The 17852-nt window shown below is 42.0% G+C and overlaps 1 protein-coding gene across 1 annotated transcript in view; it reads left to right on the top strand.

The window, feature by feature from the left end:
- Positions 1 to 17852, top strand: part of ptk7b (protein tyrosine kinase 7b) — a 72198-nt gene that overhangs the window by 31698 nt on the left and 22648 nt on the right. The window contains exon 2 of the mRNA XM_051428104.1: positions 16471 to 16767. Within this exon, the coding sequence (XP_051284064.1) occupies positions 16471 to 16767 (297 nt within the window). The remainder of the gene's footprint in view (positions 1 to 16470; positions 16768 to 17852) is intronic.

The raw sequence follows: 17852 nt of genomic DNA, 5'->3' as shown, positions 1-17852 counted from the left end.
TTGATTGCCAAATTTCTCATTTCATTTTAAATAAACATGCTGTTGGAAGTGGAAGTGTTTCGTGTAAAAGCATGTCTGATTTTGGCGGGTTGCTCTAGGGTTATGATTTGGGTGAATGACTACTTCACATCTAGATTTTGTCAATTCAGGTCACTGCTTCCTAGTGCCAAACTACAAATAGTCAACAAATGATTAAATAGTGATATCTTAAACAAGTGAACCAAGTTATTTTTCCTCAGACCAGTGGCTGCTCTGAAAAGGAACCATGCCTCTCCACTGAACCTAGAGCATAGAGGGAGGGAGGGAGGGAGGGAGCTTGAGTTGGCTGGACAGAATCACCGTTGGTCTGGCCGCGGTGTGTAACTCCATACACTGGCATCCTCATTAGACCAGAGCCCTGAGCAGAAACAGACCATCCAGATGAGAGCATGCTGTCCATTTGATCCCCAGGATACTCAAAGGCAAAGCAAACAGAAATATCGATATGTATCAATCTCCATTTTGGCTCTCCTTCTGTCTTTATATCAATCTTAAGCTTCCCTCTTTCCCCATCTCAATTGCTCCATTTCATCCAACGTCAGTACACACATTTAACACGGACATTTGTAGAACAGATGTAGAGATGGATCCCAGCTGCAGTTCTGCTCTGAAGTGTATTCTCTACTTGGAAGTTGATGAGTAGAAAGACAAATACAATTCCCCCTCCTTCCACATAGACCTACTCCATCAGGATTATGTTCCTGGAAAGGCATGATGGAAAGAATGTTATGAAATTAGGATAAATCGTAGTCAAGATAGTTTTCCATAGAAGATTATGATTCTTCTTTAGGGATTTGTGTAGCAGTACAGCAGACAGACAGAGACCTGCCTATTGAAGTAAGACTTTAGGTCGTTGATAGCTTGTGCATGAAGGTGAAAGCCTGCCGATAGCTTGGAGCCTTTAAGTTGTTTGAGCAGGAAGGTCGTACATTTGTCCAGTTGTACCCACCGTCTTAAACCCCTTTTGTGTTGACGTTTATCGGTCACACTTATCCCTAAGGAAGTCTGTCTTCCTGTCCTATCTCAGATCCCCGCTCTCACTGTGTTAGTGTCTAGATGCCTATCAACAGGTGCCGTACCTGGACAAACACTCCACACAGCCACGACGTGGACAGACCAAACATTTCATTTCCTGTCCAGAGACCCCTAATCTACAGTGCATATGAGGTGGTGAGCCTACAGTAATCTGGTTTTAGTTGATACAGCCTTGTTTCTTTCGTCCTTGCAGTGTGAACACAAAGCACTTTTTTCTCAACACACAGGTGTGAAGGGGGGAGCACAGAGCTGTTGAATTGTTCATAAAAACAACATAATCACCTTGACCGTGTTCAGCTCAACCTGAGTGGGTGGAAACACCACGAGTGGCGGGTGTTGCCAAGTAACGCCGCCAGTAAGTAGATGTGTGATGGTCCATAATAATGGTAGCTTTACGTTGCAGTGCTTAAATAAAGCCAGCTTGTGTAACAGTACACAATTACAACAAAGGCATTTAGCAGATACTCATATCCAGGAATCCCTTTGATTTTGAAAGTTTGAGTCATTTTTTTGTCGAGGATGGCAGACTGTTATTTTGAAGGAAATGGGGCAGGGTCTGTTTGTTTGAGAGATTGTTTTTAGTTGTTATCTTATTAATTTGATTCATCTGTCCACTGCTTATTACTCGTTAGTCATCCTTCATCAGTATGTATCCATGCGCTACAGCCAGCACCCACCTGATAGTCTGTTAATTATTTATGACTAAATGGAACAGAAAGTGTACAATGGACAACTAAATCAGATATTCGTTCGACATGTCTGGAAGTGAAAATGAGACATTAGATATTTGTGGTTGATTTCTTTGTCCTCCCACTTCTTCTCTCTTCAGCACTGAGGTTTAAAGTACACGCAGCTCTCTCTATGCTAACACAAACATTGCTTTCAAAGCTAAATGCTAAGCCTCACAGGGGGTCTGCCGCATCCTGCCCATTCCTCTGTTATTCAAATAATCAGAGGCACTGCAAATGTCATGAACCCCCTACAGCGCACACAAAGTCATCCCATGAGATTTGAAAGTGGCACTTATACTGCTTTGTACTTTTCATATACTACATTATATGGCAAATGTAAATAAAAACGGAGAATTGATGCATTTAACTCTCAACGATAAATATCTGCTAATGGTTTTCTGGAACACTCTTTGCATAAAAAGATTAACACAACGATGCAAACACTCCTAAGTGTGTGAGATTTAAAGCTAGAAAAAATAACTGGAAATGGACGTCTTTGAAGGTATGCATGCATAACCACAGTTGTATGTCCTTAAGAACTTTGTCATTGATGCTAGGCAGTCTCTAAGGTCCCTTTAACACATCTTGAATAATCCAGTTACAAATGGTCACGTCAATAAAACATAAAAAAAACATTCAGAATATTATGATCAGATTACTCTAATGACATTTGAAGCACTGATCATATCTTTGTGTATTGCATGACAAACCTCCCAAATCATTTTTATATGCCAAACAACTTGGTTTTGTTTTGCAATCCGTATCTGAGGTAAAGTCTTGTAAAAGACAAGGTGAGTTATTTCCGTACATAAATCAAACGGATGGTCCATCGTAATATATTTTAAACTGATTCAAATGCTAGGTATGAACTGCAGTTTGTCTCATCTGGATCTTGACTCAGACTGGAGTATGTTTATAGAAGATACCAGGTTTCTGAACAGGGTGTAGAAAACCAAAATACAGTAAAGTACTGAAATAGTTTATCACCATCCCCCACTTTCCTTGCTCCTCATGGCTGTGCAAATAGACCACCTGCTGGCTCTCAAACATGACGCCACTGAGTGCCTTCCTTAATTAAAAGATAATACAACCTAATTATAATCATTTGGGTTACAGATGTATGAAAAAACACTGGCAACAGTGTTGGAACGACGCACTCACCAGCCCTTTAACTCTCATAATGGGATGCTTTTGATGTCAGATTTTATTTAGATGACACACATTCTCATTAAGTGTACAATTAGTTCCTTGTGTGTCATGTCTGCTCTTAGCTGGATTTTTATTTCCTGGTATTTGGACCTGGTTGTGTGTGTTTTGAATTAGGGGGCCTGAGGTATTTTGCTTGTTGCTGCTTTAGCATTTCCGTTCTGATAAGTTAATGCAGTTTATTGTAGCTGATACAATATTCAAACAATTTAGCATTAATTCAAAAAAAGACTGAAAAATCTCCAGATTTTCCTTTTAGTTTTGATCATAACCAGTTTACGGACGTCGATTTTTGTGAAAGGTTGAAATATTTTCTGTTGTGGATAAAGTGCGAGCTGTAATCCAGTTAGCAAATATCATGTGCTTTTTGTTGTTAGTGATTTTGGAATATTCCAACCATGTGTCATTATTGTTCATTTCATGTGCATGAAACATAAATCATCACACTAATCTAAGGATCTGTGGAATATAGAGCAATGGCATATTTAGACTTTATATGTGCAGAATTGGAGATCTCCCACTGAAACTTTCTGCTCTGGTGTTTATAGAGTCAAAAGATTCATAAAAACACACTCACACCTATGTGGTCCACAGTCACAGGGACCTTTCTTACAGCAGGAGAGACTCCAGTGACTGCAGTTACAGTAGACGTCTGTCCAGTAAGGTTGTGGCTAATTAAACTGTGGTGACTACACTGAGCTCACTCTGCAGAGCCAGCCAAGCTCTGCTAGGAAACCTACAACCACAGAGCCGACTGGTCCTGGAAACAACCTGGTTGCCAGGTTTGTTTGACTCCCTCCTGCCAGCATCAACATCTGTGTGTGTTTGCGTGTGGGAGGAAGGGAGGGAGAGGTAGATATAGAGAGTCCAGGAGGCCACCCATGTCTTAAAACAGTTTTTCTAAATGAAAAGAGCAAGGTTGATGCACACTGCCTTCTTTCCTTGCTTTCATGAACTTGTATGTCAGAGGTCTGGCATTTTTCTGTGTCTTTTGTCAGCTTCAGTCAAGGACATGGCCTAAGGGTGCATTCAGTAGAACAAAAAGAAAAAGTAGTCTTTCACAGTTGCTTAGATGAGGATATTGCAGAATGCTTTTACCAGAGGGATTCAGGAAGCTTTTAAAACACACTTTCGAAGGCCAATGACAGATAGAACGTTATATTGTGATGGAGAGAGACAGAATGAGAGAGTTTAATGGAGTCCTCATTGTTCTCAGGAGGTCTATTGAGTGACTGAAAGAATCTGACTTTTAAGAATGGGCATGTTAATCCATCCATCCACCATTAAGAATTCCATCTTCTCGTCCTTTATTCTGTCTCATTAGATCATAAAATTGATACTGCCCTGGAAGAGGAATCTAATTTCAAACCTCTTTTTTAATTATCCTGCTTAAATATATTAGCAGTTGGATGCTGCAGCAGAGGCAGTGGCACTGGATTGACCTAGAATGAAATTGTAATACTCAAAGGCATTGCTTTATCTCCCACACAATCTCCTGTCCTCCTCAGTGTGAGATAGCAGCAGTAATGACTCTCTTTTACAGCCTGTATTAAGCCAAAAGCCCCAATGACTCTGAGCTAAATATAGGCTACAATCAGAGTGACTGAAACAAGCATTCAAGCACTCCTCTTCTCCTTTTTTCTACCCTTTATTCTGAAAGTCTTCTCCTCTTCCTTGCATCTTATCTCGGCTCTCTTCCCTCCACGCTGGGTAGTGTGCCAGGGAATTGTAGAGTGCCACCACATTCCTGGTTGGCACTCATGTCTGGACATAGCTGAGGTGCAGGCATTAGCCAGAGCCGCCTGCAGAGAAGAGACCGGCACTGGCAGCCAAGGACTCAGCGCCCATCTGCTGCCAGGGCCAGCGAGGGAGCCATCATTTATTACCTCCTCTGATGCGAAAAGCAGCCCCTGTCACTCTGGAGACATATTGTCCCATGATTGCCACACTCTGTAAGATTTCCGCCCCAAGTCTACATGTTTGGCTTTGGGTTGTGCAGCGGAGGTATTTTCCCCCCTCTCTTTCTGTTTAATCCATCTGAGTTGTTCTTCCTTACAGATCATATTTCAGAAAGCAAGACACTTGGAAACAGCATCCCACTTCTTCCCTCTGCTCTATCTCATATCTGTCATATTACTCCGTTTAGGCGTCGTCTACAAGCCTGCAGAGGAAGATTTAACCATGCAACCAACTCCCATTTTAAAAGATGACTCTTTAGTCTGAAACATCTATCAGACTTGTGTGTTTAGCCTGGCTGCAAACTGCTGAGCTCCTCTGTTCCACTGTGACTTAATCTTCCATCTTTGGCTCATAACGCTGGAAAAATATTGTAGAGTGTGACCCCAGATGTTTGACATTACCGTTCCTTTATGTTTAGTTTGTTACTAAATCCTCTGTTAATTTTTGCTCAGGACCTTTGCCGGGTAGTTATAGCACTTACTTGTGTAAACAGTTTGCATTAGGCTTTCATGTTGGCTGTGTGTAGAGCCTTTGTTGTATATAAAAACAAAACCAACTTAAAAATACATAGAAGAAATGGCAGCCTTTATTCTCCACTGCTGCACTTTTCGGTTTTCTTTCTAAAAGCGGTGCCATTACTGGATTAGTGCCCAGTTTTTCAGGACCAAAGAGACAGGAACGACCCAACCTGCCTTACCTGAGCAAAGCCTAATCCGTCTTAATCTAATAATTGCTCCCATATTCACTCTGTCTCATAAGAGCACAGCTGCAGGGGACGGCTGTGGCTCCAGATTACTATGCGCCATGGGTAATAATACCCATGGTCCCCTTTCATGGCCAGGATCAGATCTGTGGACGCCGCAAAGGTTTTTCATCATCATCGTTTGGGCGTTCCAGACAAATTGTATAACCTTTTCTCAGTGCTCCTTTCTTTCCTCTGTTCCACTCTTCCCTCGCTCCCCGTCGGCTCATGTTCTGTCCTCAGCATACGTGGGTTACACAGAGATGCATTAGGCTGCCTGTGTTTCAGCAGTCAGCCTTTTATGAGTGGGTGTTGAAAATTGGTGAGAGCTGGCCGTGCTCAGATGTCTCTATTTTCGATACAGCATGACAGTTATGAAGCCTGGTGTAGAGGGACAGAGCAGCGGGGGGTGATGAGAGACGGAGCTCATATCTTCTCTGGAAGGCTTCTTCGTGTATTGAAGCTCCATCTGTCGTAAAGCAAGCGGATCACGCTCTCTGTGAACTGCCATGTATACATCATGTGATAATATGGAATAGCTTGACATTGGAATGTAATGGTGAAGCTTAATAATGATATAAAAGAATTGGATGTACAAAATGTGCTCTAATTCTATCGGAATGTAGATTTTTGTGGATAGGATGAATACAAATTATTCAGTCCAGTATATTTCCCTGCTTAAACTATGAGCCATGATTATAAATCTCTTTCCTGCTGGCTATAAAATAGAGATCCCTACTAGTGTTCCTCTGGGGCAAAACTTGTCCCAGTCCGCCGTAGGCCTCCTAGTACGACTCATAATGAGGCGGTAATGGCCTAGGATGGGTGGCCTATTAAAACACAGTCGAAGGAGCGTTTGGGTGGGGCCTAGCAAACACTTTGATGCTGCTGACCGCCTCCTGGTGCGCTTATTAAGAGATTTATGGCTGACGCCTGTTCCCCCCGCCTGCTCACACTGTTACATGAGTGTTTTTTATTATTTTTCCTGTCACGGAGACCATATGGAGCACTTCTTCATTTCAAAGGCAGAGGTGTGCTGGCAAGCAGCGGCTCGTTAGGAGGGATGAGGGGGCATTTCGTAACAGCATAGGAGAGGTTACATACTTCTGTCAAAATGCCATGTCAAGTCGTTTTCTGGGGGAAATTAATTTCTGCAATCCAAAAAAATCACCGCTAAAATGCAATCAGTGTCATGTTTCTGATGGAAGAGATAATTTTAAGAGTTGTCAGAATGGGGATCATGCTAGAAACCTCTTCATGGATGACTGTTGCTGCTGTATGAGGGAGGAGCGAAGCAGAACGATGGAGCACTCTGGTCCACCTGGAGAGGTTGGATGCCGGTTGCCATGCCAATGTTGCCTGACAATAAGCTGGGGAGAGGGGTCTTTGTCTAGTTGGTGCAGAGCTCGCTCCCTGCTGTCAGTGGGAAGATGGAGAGAAACAGGCATAAACTGATAGAGATCTCACTGAGGTTTGTTATAATAAGCCCGGCTCTCTCTTTGCACATGAGCAAGTTGCAGAGACCACTCCGCTGTGCAATTACCTGGTACAATAAGAGCAGTGATTGAATTAAGGAAGCAAGTGTACATACCAGTGTTAGTGGTTAAAAAAAAAAAAAAAAAAGGCAGCTTGGCTCTGCTGCTTTGAACACGGTTTTCAATTAGAAGCAGAGGAATGAACACAGAGATGTGCGGAGCTGATGTATGCCTCACAGAGAATAAAATACTACCTGGGGTCAGTTTTCTGGATCTAATGGGAAGAGACAGCAGGGACTCATTCTTTTGTATTGCTTTGATCCATTTCAGGTTGATAGAGTGGGGGGTGCCTCTGTAATGGCTGAGGTTGAACATTGTCTATTTTTTCACACCTGAAGAGGCTCAGATATCATTTATAAACCCTGAAATGAGACCCTGCACTGTACACTGTAAAATTTTGTGGACCAAAATCTATCTAAACTTTATCAATTATTCCATTAGTCAATCACCTGCTGCCCCCAACTTAATATAATATATGAAATAGTGAGTTTTACAGTTGCTGGTAGGTGTTTTTTTGAACAGAGCCAGGCTAGCTGTTTCCCCCTTTTTTCAGTATATATGCTAAGCTAAGCTAACCGGCTGCTGGCTCTACCTTCATATGTAGTGTACAGAGATGGGAGTGGTTTCAGTCTTCTCATCGAACTCCTGAGAAGGCGAATAAGTGTCCTTCCCAAAATGTCAAACTATTCCTTTAAGTCGTATGTCCTGCATAAATACCAAACATCTGCTGGTTCCAGCTTCTCAAATATGAGGATCACTGTGAATATGTTTAAGTGTGGGACTGTTGGTTGGACAAAACAAGCCGTTTAAAGCCATAACCTTGCAGTAAATGATTAATCAATTATTCCAATAAATGACTTGATTAACCAATAATAATAACAATTGGCAGTTGCAGCCTTCAGCTAGTTAAGTCTGCAATAATGAGAGCAGTCTGGTGAACCAGACTGTTACTCCTTTTACAATGGTTAGACAGAGACATTGTACCTGGTCTGACTCTGTCCTGTTTAATGTCTCTGCTGTCGAGTTAAATAAGGCAACCCGGCCTCTTTGTTTGGGTGGCATTTCAGCTTCATGCACTGGTGATTTCTCTGTCTAATTCACGTTGGAGAACAAAAAAAACGATTGCTGACACACAGCATTGTTAAAAATACTGACCAAGAGTTCGCTGAAGCGTGAGAATGCACCTCTAGCAAAAATAAACTCAATTTGACATCAGTATCTGAGATTTCTACTTTTCTGTAAATAGTGCTTTGTTTTCTACACCGAAGACTCTTTTTTTATTACGCTTGGTTACACTTTTAATACCTGTTGTTGACCATGATACACATTGTCCAACATTGTGTGATGTGTCTTCCCTGAGACACTAATGCAGTCACACTTCTCTCTAATATATTTATCTTTCACATGTTTTGTTTTAGAAGGAATTTAAATTGCAATTTGTTGTGATATCACAGTCTTAATAAATCAGAATGCACAGCCTTACCTGTTTTATGCCCTTTTGGGTTTTTCCACTGTGTTTATGGGACCATAACACTGTCAGCTTTAAGCAAGATCTCCTGCCAGCCAGGGGAGGCAACTCAGTTAGTGGAAAACTGAAACACACACACACACCACACACACATCTAGTAATATGTTGACAGCTAATGACAGCTCTGTCAGGGTGCCTCAGTGCTTCCCATGACTTTGCTCTTCATTCCTGCTCTAATTTATCTCTCTGACATCTTGGTCCACAAACACAACTGAGCACGAGGCTATCACGGTTTTTCATCTGAGGTTTTATTTCAGCCTTTAAAAGCACACTTGCTTTCACTCTGGCAGATGGTTATCTGCCTCTCTCTGCAAATGCCAGCATGACACTCATCCATGCTATCACTTTTGAGATTTCATCAAGATATGATGACTTGATCTTTAACATTTAAAGTATTTGGCTGTCATATGGTTACTACTAATACTAAACAGTAGACATGAAATTCATTGTACCACTGTTTAACTAATACAGTCCCCAAACAGCATCTAGAATTTTAGCAGTTGCATTTGATATTAGTCTTTTCTTTAGGACTATTTTGATAATATTTAGTTGTATTGTATTGTTAATTTTAAAAAAGCAGCCTGGTTTCATTTAATTTATTCTTAATATTTGTGCCAAATACCAAAAGTTATTTGTTTGCTTCAGTCTTACATAAAGACTTCTGCCTAAAGAGAAGTTAGTCTAAGTTGGTTTCTTGATTTTTAGATCACTAAACAAGAGAAGAGAGTCTGACCAGGCACTCAATACCAACTTTCATTACTTTCAACACATTTCCGTTGATTCTCCAAAAGTATAGGATACCCAGGGTTTCCTCCCAAGTAGGTTAAAACTAATTCAAATCATTGATGCGTGTCTATTTCACCACACTGTGTATCTAACTGTCCTGTCCTCAAGGGAGACTGTTTCTCCTCCTCTTCTCCTTCGCTCTGTTTGACATCCACCATAGCAGAAATGCTAATCTTGTCAGCTTGGCATTCCAGTTCCGCAACAGGAATCTGCAGCGATTTGCCAAATTGCTGGAAATAAAAATACGATCTACATTTTTTCCCCTACCCACTGCTGGCATGCCTGACATGTTAATGGAGCACTGTTAAGGTGACCTCATTACCTGACCCAAACGATGAAGAGGATGATCCACTCCACTGGATTTTGATTCTTAACTTTTTCCTCTAAAAGGTGACCAGAGGGCAGTAGACTTGTGTATCCTGCCACGTTTAAACTCTATGAAAATGGCACTGCGGCTGCTAAAATAGATGCTTTTAAAGAGAGAGTAGTTTTGCATTAGTGTTCCTTCTCTACCCATCCTCTACACGTTGAAAAATTGATGACATGTTTTTCCAGTCTGTGCTCATCGTGTATGCTCTTGTCTGACCTCCTGGTTGCCCTTAACTAAATAAGATGTTTCAGTCTGCTTCCAAATCATGCTAAGCTCTCTTTGAGATTTCATGTGAACTCCTTGGAGTTGTTAATAATTGATCTGATCAGAGACGCTCTAATCGTGCCTGCGCCATCTCTTTTAAAGTTGTGCTGTTTGTTGTCAGTGCGTGCAGTTTGAGTAAAGAGGGCTGATGTTATCTGGAGTCTCTCTGCTCTTATCCTTAATTGGGTTATGTAGATTTTGTGGCTGGGGAGACTAGGGAGTAATGAAAATAGAGTGATCGTGGAATGGTAGTCGTGTCTTAATTAACGATGGCGAAGGAGAAGAGTGACTTTGGATAGATTAAAGACTTGAAACTCCTGAATGGATATTTCATTAACAAAGAGCGTTTAAAGGATATCTGCAGCAGTTCAATGTGTGAGATTCTGGGAATTGTGTGTCTACGATGCAGAGGCGCCGTTGAGATTAACATCTAATAGCTGAGTTGAGTGCCCCAATCACTGTCTCACGCTCCGTCAGCAACACTCACACTGCGACTCCTAGACTCCTCGCTCCGCTCTCCTGTCACTCTAAACATTTTAGAACAGCTGTCTTGCTTCGATGCGGTCCACTGAGAGGCTGTTAAACTACATACGGGCTATTTGAGCTCCCACGACGGGTGTGTCTGGTGCCAAGTATTTGTGGGTGCTGCTGTGTGTGTCTATGCATGCACGGGTGTTTTCCCCTTTAACCATTTGCAGCCTAAGTCCTGCATGTCATCCCTGGTTGTCGTCACCCCTCCCCCCCACCAGCAGTTCCAGAGATAACTTTATTATGCTGAAGAAACACAGCCCTGATTACAGGATCTTCCCTGATAAGATAACAACTTCTTTGATGTCACTGGTTACCTGAAGGAATTAGGGTTCTTATCTTTCTTTCTACTTTATCTACTTTTTTTAAAATACAGTACCTATTTTACAGTTTTTTTCCGCTTTAGTATAAAACTTAAATCTGCACAATAAAAGCCTGTATGCAGTCTTCATTAACCGCACACAGTTTGTCCTATCTGGATATTGATTTCATTGTTAATGTTTATTGATAATGCACACATTACCCACATACCCGCTTTCTTTGACTCCATTCCTTCCTAACCTGATATGACGATATAGTATAGTTTGTCTTGAAATCTGATTCACCTCGGCCACCTCTGCCTGCCCGTGCCAGCAGACAAAGTTGAGAAAGAGAGAATGGAGGAACGGGTTGCTGATGAGCCCATTATTGTGGGTTCTGGCTGTCAGGCCGACTTAAAGGAGACTTCCACCTGACAGCCCTGACAGCCGAGCCAGGCTTAATGGGGTCGGCAGTGCAGTGAGTTGAAGAGGAGAATCCCTGTGTGCAGATATTTTACCCCTCTCAGCAGTTTCCCCCTCCATCTTTAACCTACTTTCTTGTTCATCCAACTTCTTTCCTGATACGTTGATCGAAATCCGGGGAAACTGAAACTATTTTGAAAACAAAGAACTATTAATATTTCATGACTATCACTGCTCATCTGGGTGCATTAGCGTATCCGTCGTGTGCTTTACCCAGCAAGTGCATATTGATTGGAATCAGAGTCAGGACTCAGTTTTTTGTTTTCTGTTTTTTTTTCCTTATCTGCAAATAGATGGAGGCTCCCTGGAGAAGGAGTGCTCGCGCCTTGCACAGTTTTTTCCAGCTTTGATTTATTAAGACATCATATTCCTTTCCTGTTATGAAGCTTTTTGGGTTAGAAAAAGACTCTAATTGAATAGTCAGACAGTGGAAACCTCAATGATTAATTAATTATGAAGTCATTTGTCATGAAAAAATGCTGCACATTTACTGGGTCCAGCAGCTTTTCTCTGTCTGTTTGGATCGTTTTACATTAAATATCTGGGATTTGGATTATTGGTTGGTCAAAGCAAACAAGGGCCATTATATTTTTTTAAAGATATTTTATAGACAAAACTATTCATCCTGAAAAGAATCTACCAATGAAACCATTATAGGAATATTAATTGGTAAAAGCTAAAACTTAAAGGTTTTCTGTGGAGTTTTCTTTAAAACAAACAAAAGTTATGTTTACATTCAGTGTTTCTCATCAAAACTCAATATGTGTACCCGTGAGGTCTAACAAACATGTTGAATGCATTTCATTCCTCATACAACATTTGCCAAGCTGATTATTTATTTTTTAATCCTGCATTGTTTACATTCATGTTTGATAGCTTACAGTCTTCTTCACTCCCTTTCATGGCACATTGCTACGCTTCTTTGCGTGTTACACCCACTGACTGTCGCTCGAAAGAATAGCGTGAAACCGATGTGAGGAATGTGTAAACAAAACAAAACAAAATGGGAAACCCCTCATAAAAAATGCCCCATGATGCTCCAAAAACTCCACACAGCACCTTTGATAATTTATTCTAATTTAACCGAACTGTAGTTCTTTGTTCTATGGTTAGTTCAAGAAATGTCCTCCTTTCATCACCTTAGTCCTAGCATTGAAGAGTTTTTGTCACAAGAGCATTCCCATCATGTGTTCCCCACCCCAATGTTTGTCTCGCCCTTTATCTATAACTCTCCCTTTCAACCACTCTCACTTTGAAGGGCCCTCGGTCGGAGTTTGGATACCATTGGCCCCGCTTATCTCTTTGAAATGTCACTCTGTGCACAGCCAAGCATTCCCTTTCCTCCAGCCCTTGTGTGACTCAATGAAAAGCATGAACCAAATAAACTGTATTGATTTGGTCAGACACACACAACTTTAGAAGTCTGTTTCAGTGTGCCTACGTCATGGTGGTAGAGGGTATTGGGGATGGCAGCTGTATATGATTGTGTGCTTTTATATGTCTATGCCTTTTGAAGTCTGTTTATATGAGTGTTAGAAATGCAGGGCCTCGGTGTGTTTGAGAGATGTAGGTCATGATGCCTTCCCTGTTTGAACAGTACAGTAAACTTGGCAGATTTCCTCAGATGTGATTGACTGTGCCTCATTCTACCCTCTCTCTCTCCCTCTTGTCTGTCATCCTGTGGTATGTGAAAACACCTTATCTGTATGTGCTGTCTCTGCTGGAACTTTTCCCAGGAGTAATTCCCTGTCTAAACACACACACACACACACACACACACACACACACACACACACACACACACACACACACTGTATGTCAACGTGCATCTCAAATGAAACCATCAACTGCATGCCACAGCTCTGCCGTTCCTTTACCAAAGCTTGCAACATCACCGTACACAGAGGAGGCTCAGTGTGATGGAAGTTGGCACGCTACCTCACACCCCAGCTGTAAGCTTGGCATGGAGGCAGCGCGCTGTCTGTGAACATTACTTGATAGATTGTTTGAGGTGGATGTTGGGGATGACTCTGTTGGTGTTTCCAACCCATCTGCTGCCTTTTATCCCAGCTTTACACAGATGGAACAAATTCAGACTCTTAGGAGAATAGTTTGAGACCACTTTCTTGTACAGAAGTGAAGTTAGAATAATCCTTTGTGCAATAAATCATGTGAAGCAACCGTACTAGAGCTCATTTCAGATGAGGGAAGAATGATTTAGTTAGCTCAAACCTTCTCACAAGACTGTCTTCCCATGTTGAGACAGAGCATGACAGAAAATGTGAAAAAGAAATTTAATTTGATTTAATTTAACACAACTAAATTTAAAATCTATGTATGGAAACACATTATAAGATGGTTGTCATTTCAGTCTAGCTGGCACAAATTAAGGTGAGGAAGTGAGATATTTTGGCCTGATACAGTAACGTAAAAGCCAATCATCTGGAAGCAGGTGTTTCTCCTGGACCCCGTACATTTCTCCCCCACATTGTATTTACTGCTGAAAGAAAGGTCATTGTACTGTGTGACCTCTAATACAGTGTCTCCATGGGGGAAAAAACTCAATTCCCCTTCCCCCAAAGAAGCCATCGATCCACCTGTCTGGCAGACCTGGGGAAATTATGATAGACTAAAAATAATAACATTGAAGTATAGTGTCATTTTCTCATCAGTTGCTATGTAGCTGTTTTACCAAATGAAAAAATGTGTGACCAGTTGTGTGACCAGTTGGCGATAGATATCTAAATCCCGAAGTGAATTCATATAAAAGTGCTTTACAAAGACCAGTCATAGCAAAGGTCCAACAGGACATTCTCAAGGAAATGTGACATGTTGGGCAGCACAGATGGTGATGGTCTGACATATTCAGTTGTTGTTCTCTGGACTTCGGAGAAGTACTGCATGACTGCTTTGATCAGTTTGACGTTAATGTCATAGCTGTCTGTAAAATCCTTACTCCCAGGGAACATTTTCTCACTCCAGCTGCCTGCACATGGAGTGACCTTGTCAGACTGAGCGTGTTTGTGTTTGGGCCTTGAAGGGACACATTTCTTGTGCTAATCTTACACTGTGCATCAGTGGAGATGTGTGCGGATTTGTACCATCATGGGAGAGCGTTTCATGGGGATTGCTGTCTTGTGTCCTTAAATAAAGGAGAAGTGGCTATTGTTTTAGCTATTTTCTTATCAGGATAGCTCTTTAATGCAGTTGCTGGCATGCTAAGTGAGGAGGCATTCAGCAGTAGTTTTTAGCTTTAACGCACATTGTGTTCACTTTGTCTTTACTTACGCTGGAGACATTCATGTGCAATAACACCCAGACATTCCTCTTTATTTCTAGCGCAGTATTTGATGGTAGATTCTGTATTTTATTCTTGCTGACATTATTCACAGCGGTCCACATCTCAAGCTAACTGTTTGGTATATTTTTAGATCTCTACCTATGTATAGATCTTCCTCCTGTCTGCAGAATGTAAGGTAAAGGGGGCATTTAAGGCAAGCTTATTTCACCTGGCATGCTTGATCGGCCTTTCTGCCTTGCTGCGTCTTCCTCTGCCTGCGTGTCTGTCGACTCGAGCCACCTGCAGCTGAGACAAAGGTGAGCCTGATGAAGAGATGCACAGGCAGGAGAAGGACAGGAGCGGTGGGATTAGGAGGGTCAAAGATGGAGGAATTACCTTGGCTCGTCTTCAGCAGGCTCTTTGATTTAACATTATTGAAAGATCCTCCTTTTTACTTGGCTTTTTGCCTGCAAGAGGACCATGAAGACCTCCACCACACACACATGCACACACACCGTTACGCAGGTGTAGGTATGCTTAATTGACTCTAGCGGTGAACCCTTCCTTATGATAACAAACCTTGACTTCAGGTATGATAACATTGTGTTGGGCAGGACACATGAGGGCTATGACAAACTGTGGAGTTGGTTATTGATGAGCAGTTCATGGTGGTAGCTGCTAAAACACGATGACAGAGTGCAGCTGGAGTTGTTCTCATGAAAGACATATTAGTGATGATGATTAATATGTTGTCTTTTTTTTGGCCCTTCAACAGGAAGTATACAGGAATTTTCAGGTGGAGGGGTGTGACTGTATTACATTGAGCTGGAATAAGCGAGTGACTGGCAATTTTACAAAGAAAACATTCGTGTTTCTTAATCCAAGAATCATGAAATATGAAGATTAATTTGTTAGCTGATGGATGTTGATCATAACTCTGTTAACACATACTACTGCAGTGCTCTTTGAAGTTCGAGTTGTTCCGTGACTGATATTTAAAAAAAAAAAAAAAGGAAAAATAAAAATGGGAAACACACACGGACGAAACAAATCTAATCGTACTGTGACTCCGTTCTTCTGTTTTCATTATCTGTCCTCAGTATCTTGTGTTTTGTGAACTCTTGGCTTCTAACTGTAGCGTAGAGAACTGACTGTGAAGTGTTCTTTCAGCCTCAGACCAAGTCACACTCATGTCATTTTCTCCACTGAGATGAGGGTAAATAGAGCAGAAAACACGTCTCTCACACAGAGCTTGTACACAGCATCATGGGGGGAAATAAAAAATGTAAGTGTGCGTGGTCTTGTTTGAGAGATGCGTCTCCCTGAGCTGATTGTGTGTGTGTGTGTGTGTGTGTGTGTGTGTGTGTGTGTGTGTGTGTGTGTGTGTGTGTGTGTGTGTGTGTGTGTGTGTGTGTGTGTGTGTGTGTGAGTGTGAGTGTGAGTGATCACGTCATAGCCCCACTAACGGGAAAACGTATTTTCTCCGCGTTGGGTCTGATAATTTTACGACAAAATAATTCACAGCTAGCCAGTATTGTCTAAACATCGCATTCCTCCGCAAGGCTAAGTGGTCGCTATGGCACACACTTAATGAACGGAAAAAGCAGTAAAATGTTAACAGCAGATCCATTCTAATCCTCTGTCATTTACTTTCCCTCTCTCTCTCTCTCTTCCTCCTCTTCCAGTTCTGGCCATCCACGCTGCTACCATCCAGTTCACCAAGGAGCCCAAGTCCCAGGATGCCTTGCATGGCCGCAGCGCCATGCTACGCTGCGAGGTCAGTGATCCGGCCGACATCACATACGGCTGGCACCACAACGGCCAGCCCTTGCAAAACAGCGAGAGGCGCTTCATGGAGGGCAGCAACCTGAAGTTCACCGCCGTGGATCGCCAGCTGGACGCAGGGAGCTTCGAGTGCGTCGCACGGAACGAGGCCACGGGAGAGCTGCTCCACTCCACCAATGCCTCCTTCAATATCAAGTGTGAGTGTTTCGTTTCAAGCCGTTCTCATCCTCCCTTTTAGAAAAAAACAACAAAAAAACCCTCCTGAGTGAAAGTTGCCAGCTGACAGGGTTTCATAATGGCAACGAGGGTGTGCATCCAGTTTCTGGATCAAAAAAGCAAAACAAAGTCACAGTATAAGATGACAGGTAGTATGAGCTGAAGGAATGTTTCCACCTTGTTGCCTTGTTCTTTGTGGCTTCCTCTCCCTCTCTCCAAAGGAAACTGGATATGTGTGCCACCAAGCATGTGTTTCTTGTTGCTTGTATCTTTTTTTTTTTTCTTCCTCCGTTGTATAACACTCTCTTTTCCCATATACTATCAAAAGGCTTTTGTCTGGAAATTACTGAGCAACTGTAATTTCCTTCCCAGCTATATAATTATTTAGTTTTAGATGAACACTGCCCTTCTTACTTCAGCATTCTTTATTAATGTCAGGCTTTTCACTCCGCCACTTTCTGAATGTTTTATCCTATCAAAAGGAGGAACACTGGTGTCTTAATTTTGTTGTTTAGCCCCATAACCAAACCTCGTATGACCCTCTTAAGTTTCAGAGGAAGCCATGGGAATTCTGCACAGCCCTGGTTGGGATAAATAACAACCTTGTTCACGTATTGTGGAAGGCCCTCAGGTACCAGTTGTTACTCAAAAGCCTTTGTGTCTCACAAACACTAAGTTTGTACCGATGGCAGAAGAAAACAAAGCAAAGCAGAGTGAAAAATGGCTCCATCTGGAATATGTTGTCCTCTCTAGCTACATTCAGCCTGCAAGGTTTTTCTTTGCGGTGATGTTAATTGTTCAAAGGCGGATTACAAGAGCCAATGAGTGTCCAGACCTCCTAGTAGTAAACTGAGAGACAGACTGAGAGGGACAGGCGGAGTGGGATAGCAGAGGTTTAACCCCTGCTGTATGATGTGTCTTCCACCACTGGATATTTGTGGTCTGTGATGTTGAGTCTAAATGATTAAAAGTTTTAGCCAGACGGACCAAAGAAGCACATCAGTTTTCCAAACCATGTCTGATCTGAAGGGAGCTGCTTTTATGTGTTGCAATTAAACATGATCTA

This window comes from Dicentrarchus labrax, unplaced genomic scaffold, assembly GCF_905237075.1.
Source record: "Dicentrarchus labrax unplaced genomic scaffold, dlabrax2021, whole genome shotgun sequence".
NCBI classification, from domain to species: Eukaryota; Metazoa; Chordata; class Actinopteri; family Moronidae; genus Dicentrarchus; species Dicentrarchus labrax.
Note: the sequence above shows the minus strand (reverse complement) of the source record. Positions and strands in the feature narration are given on the sequence as shown.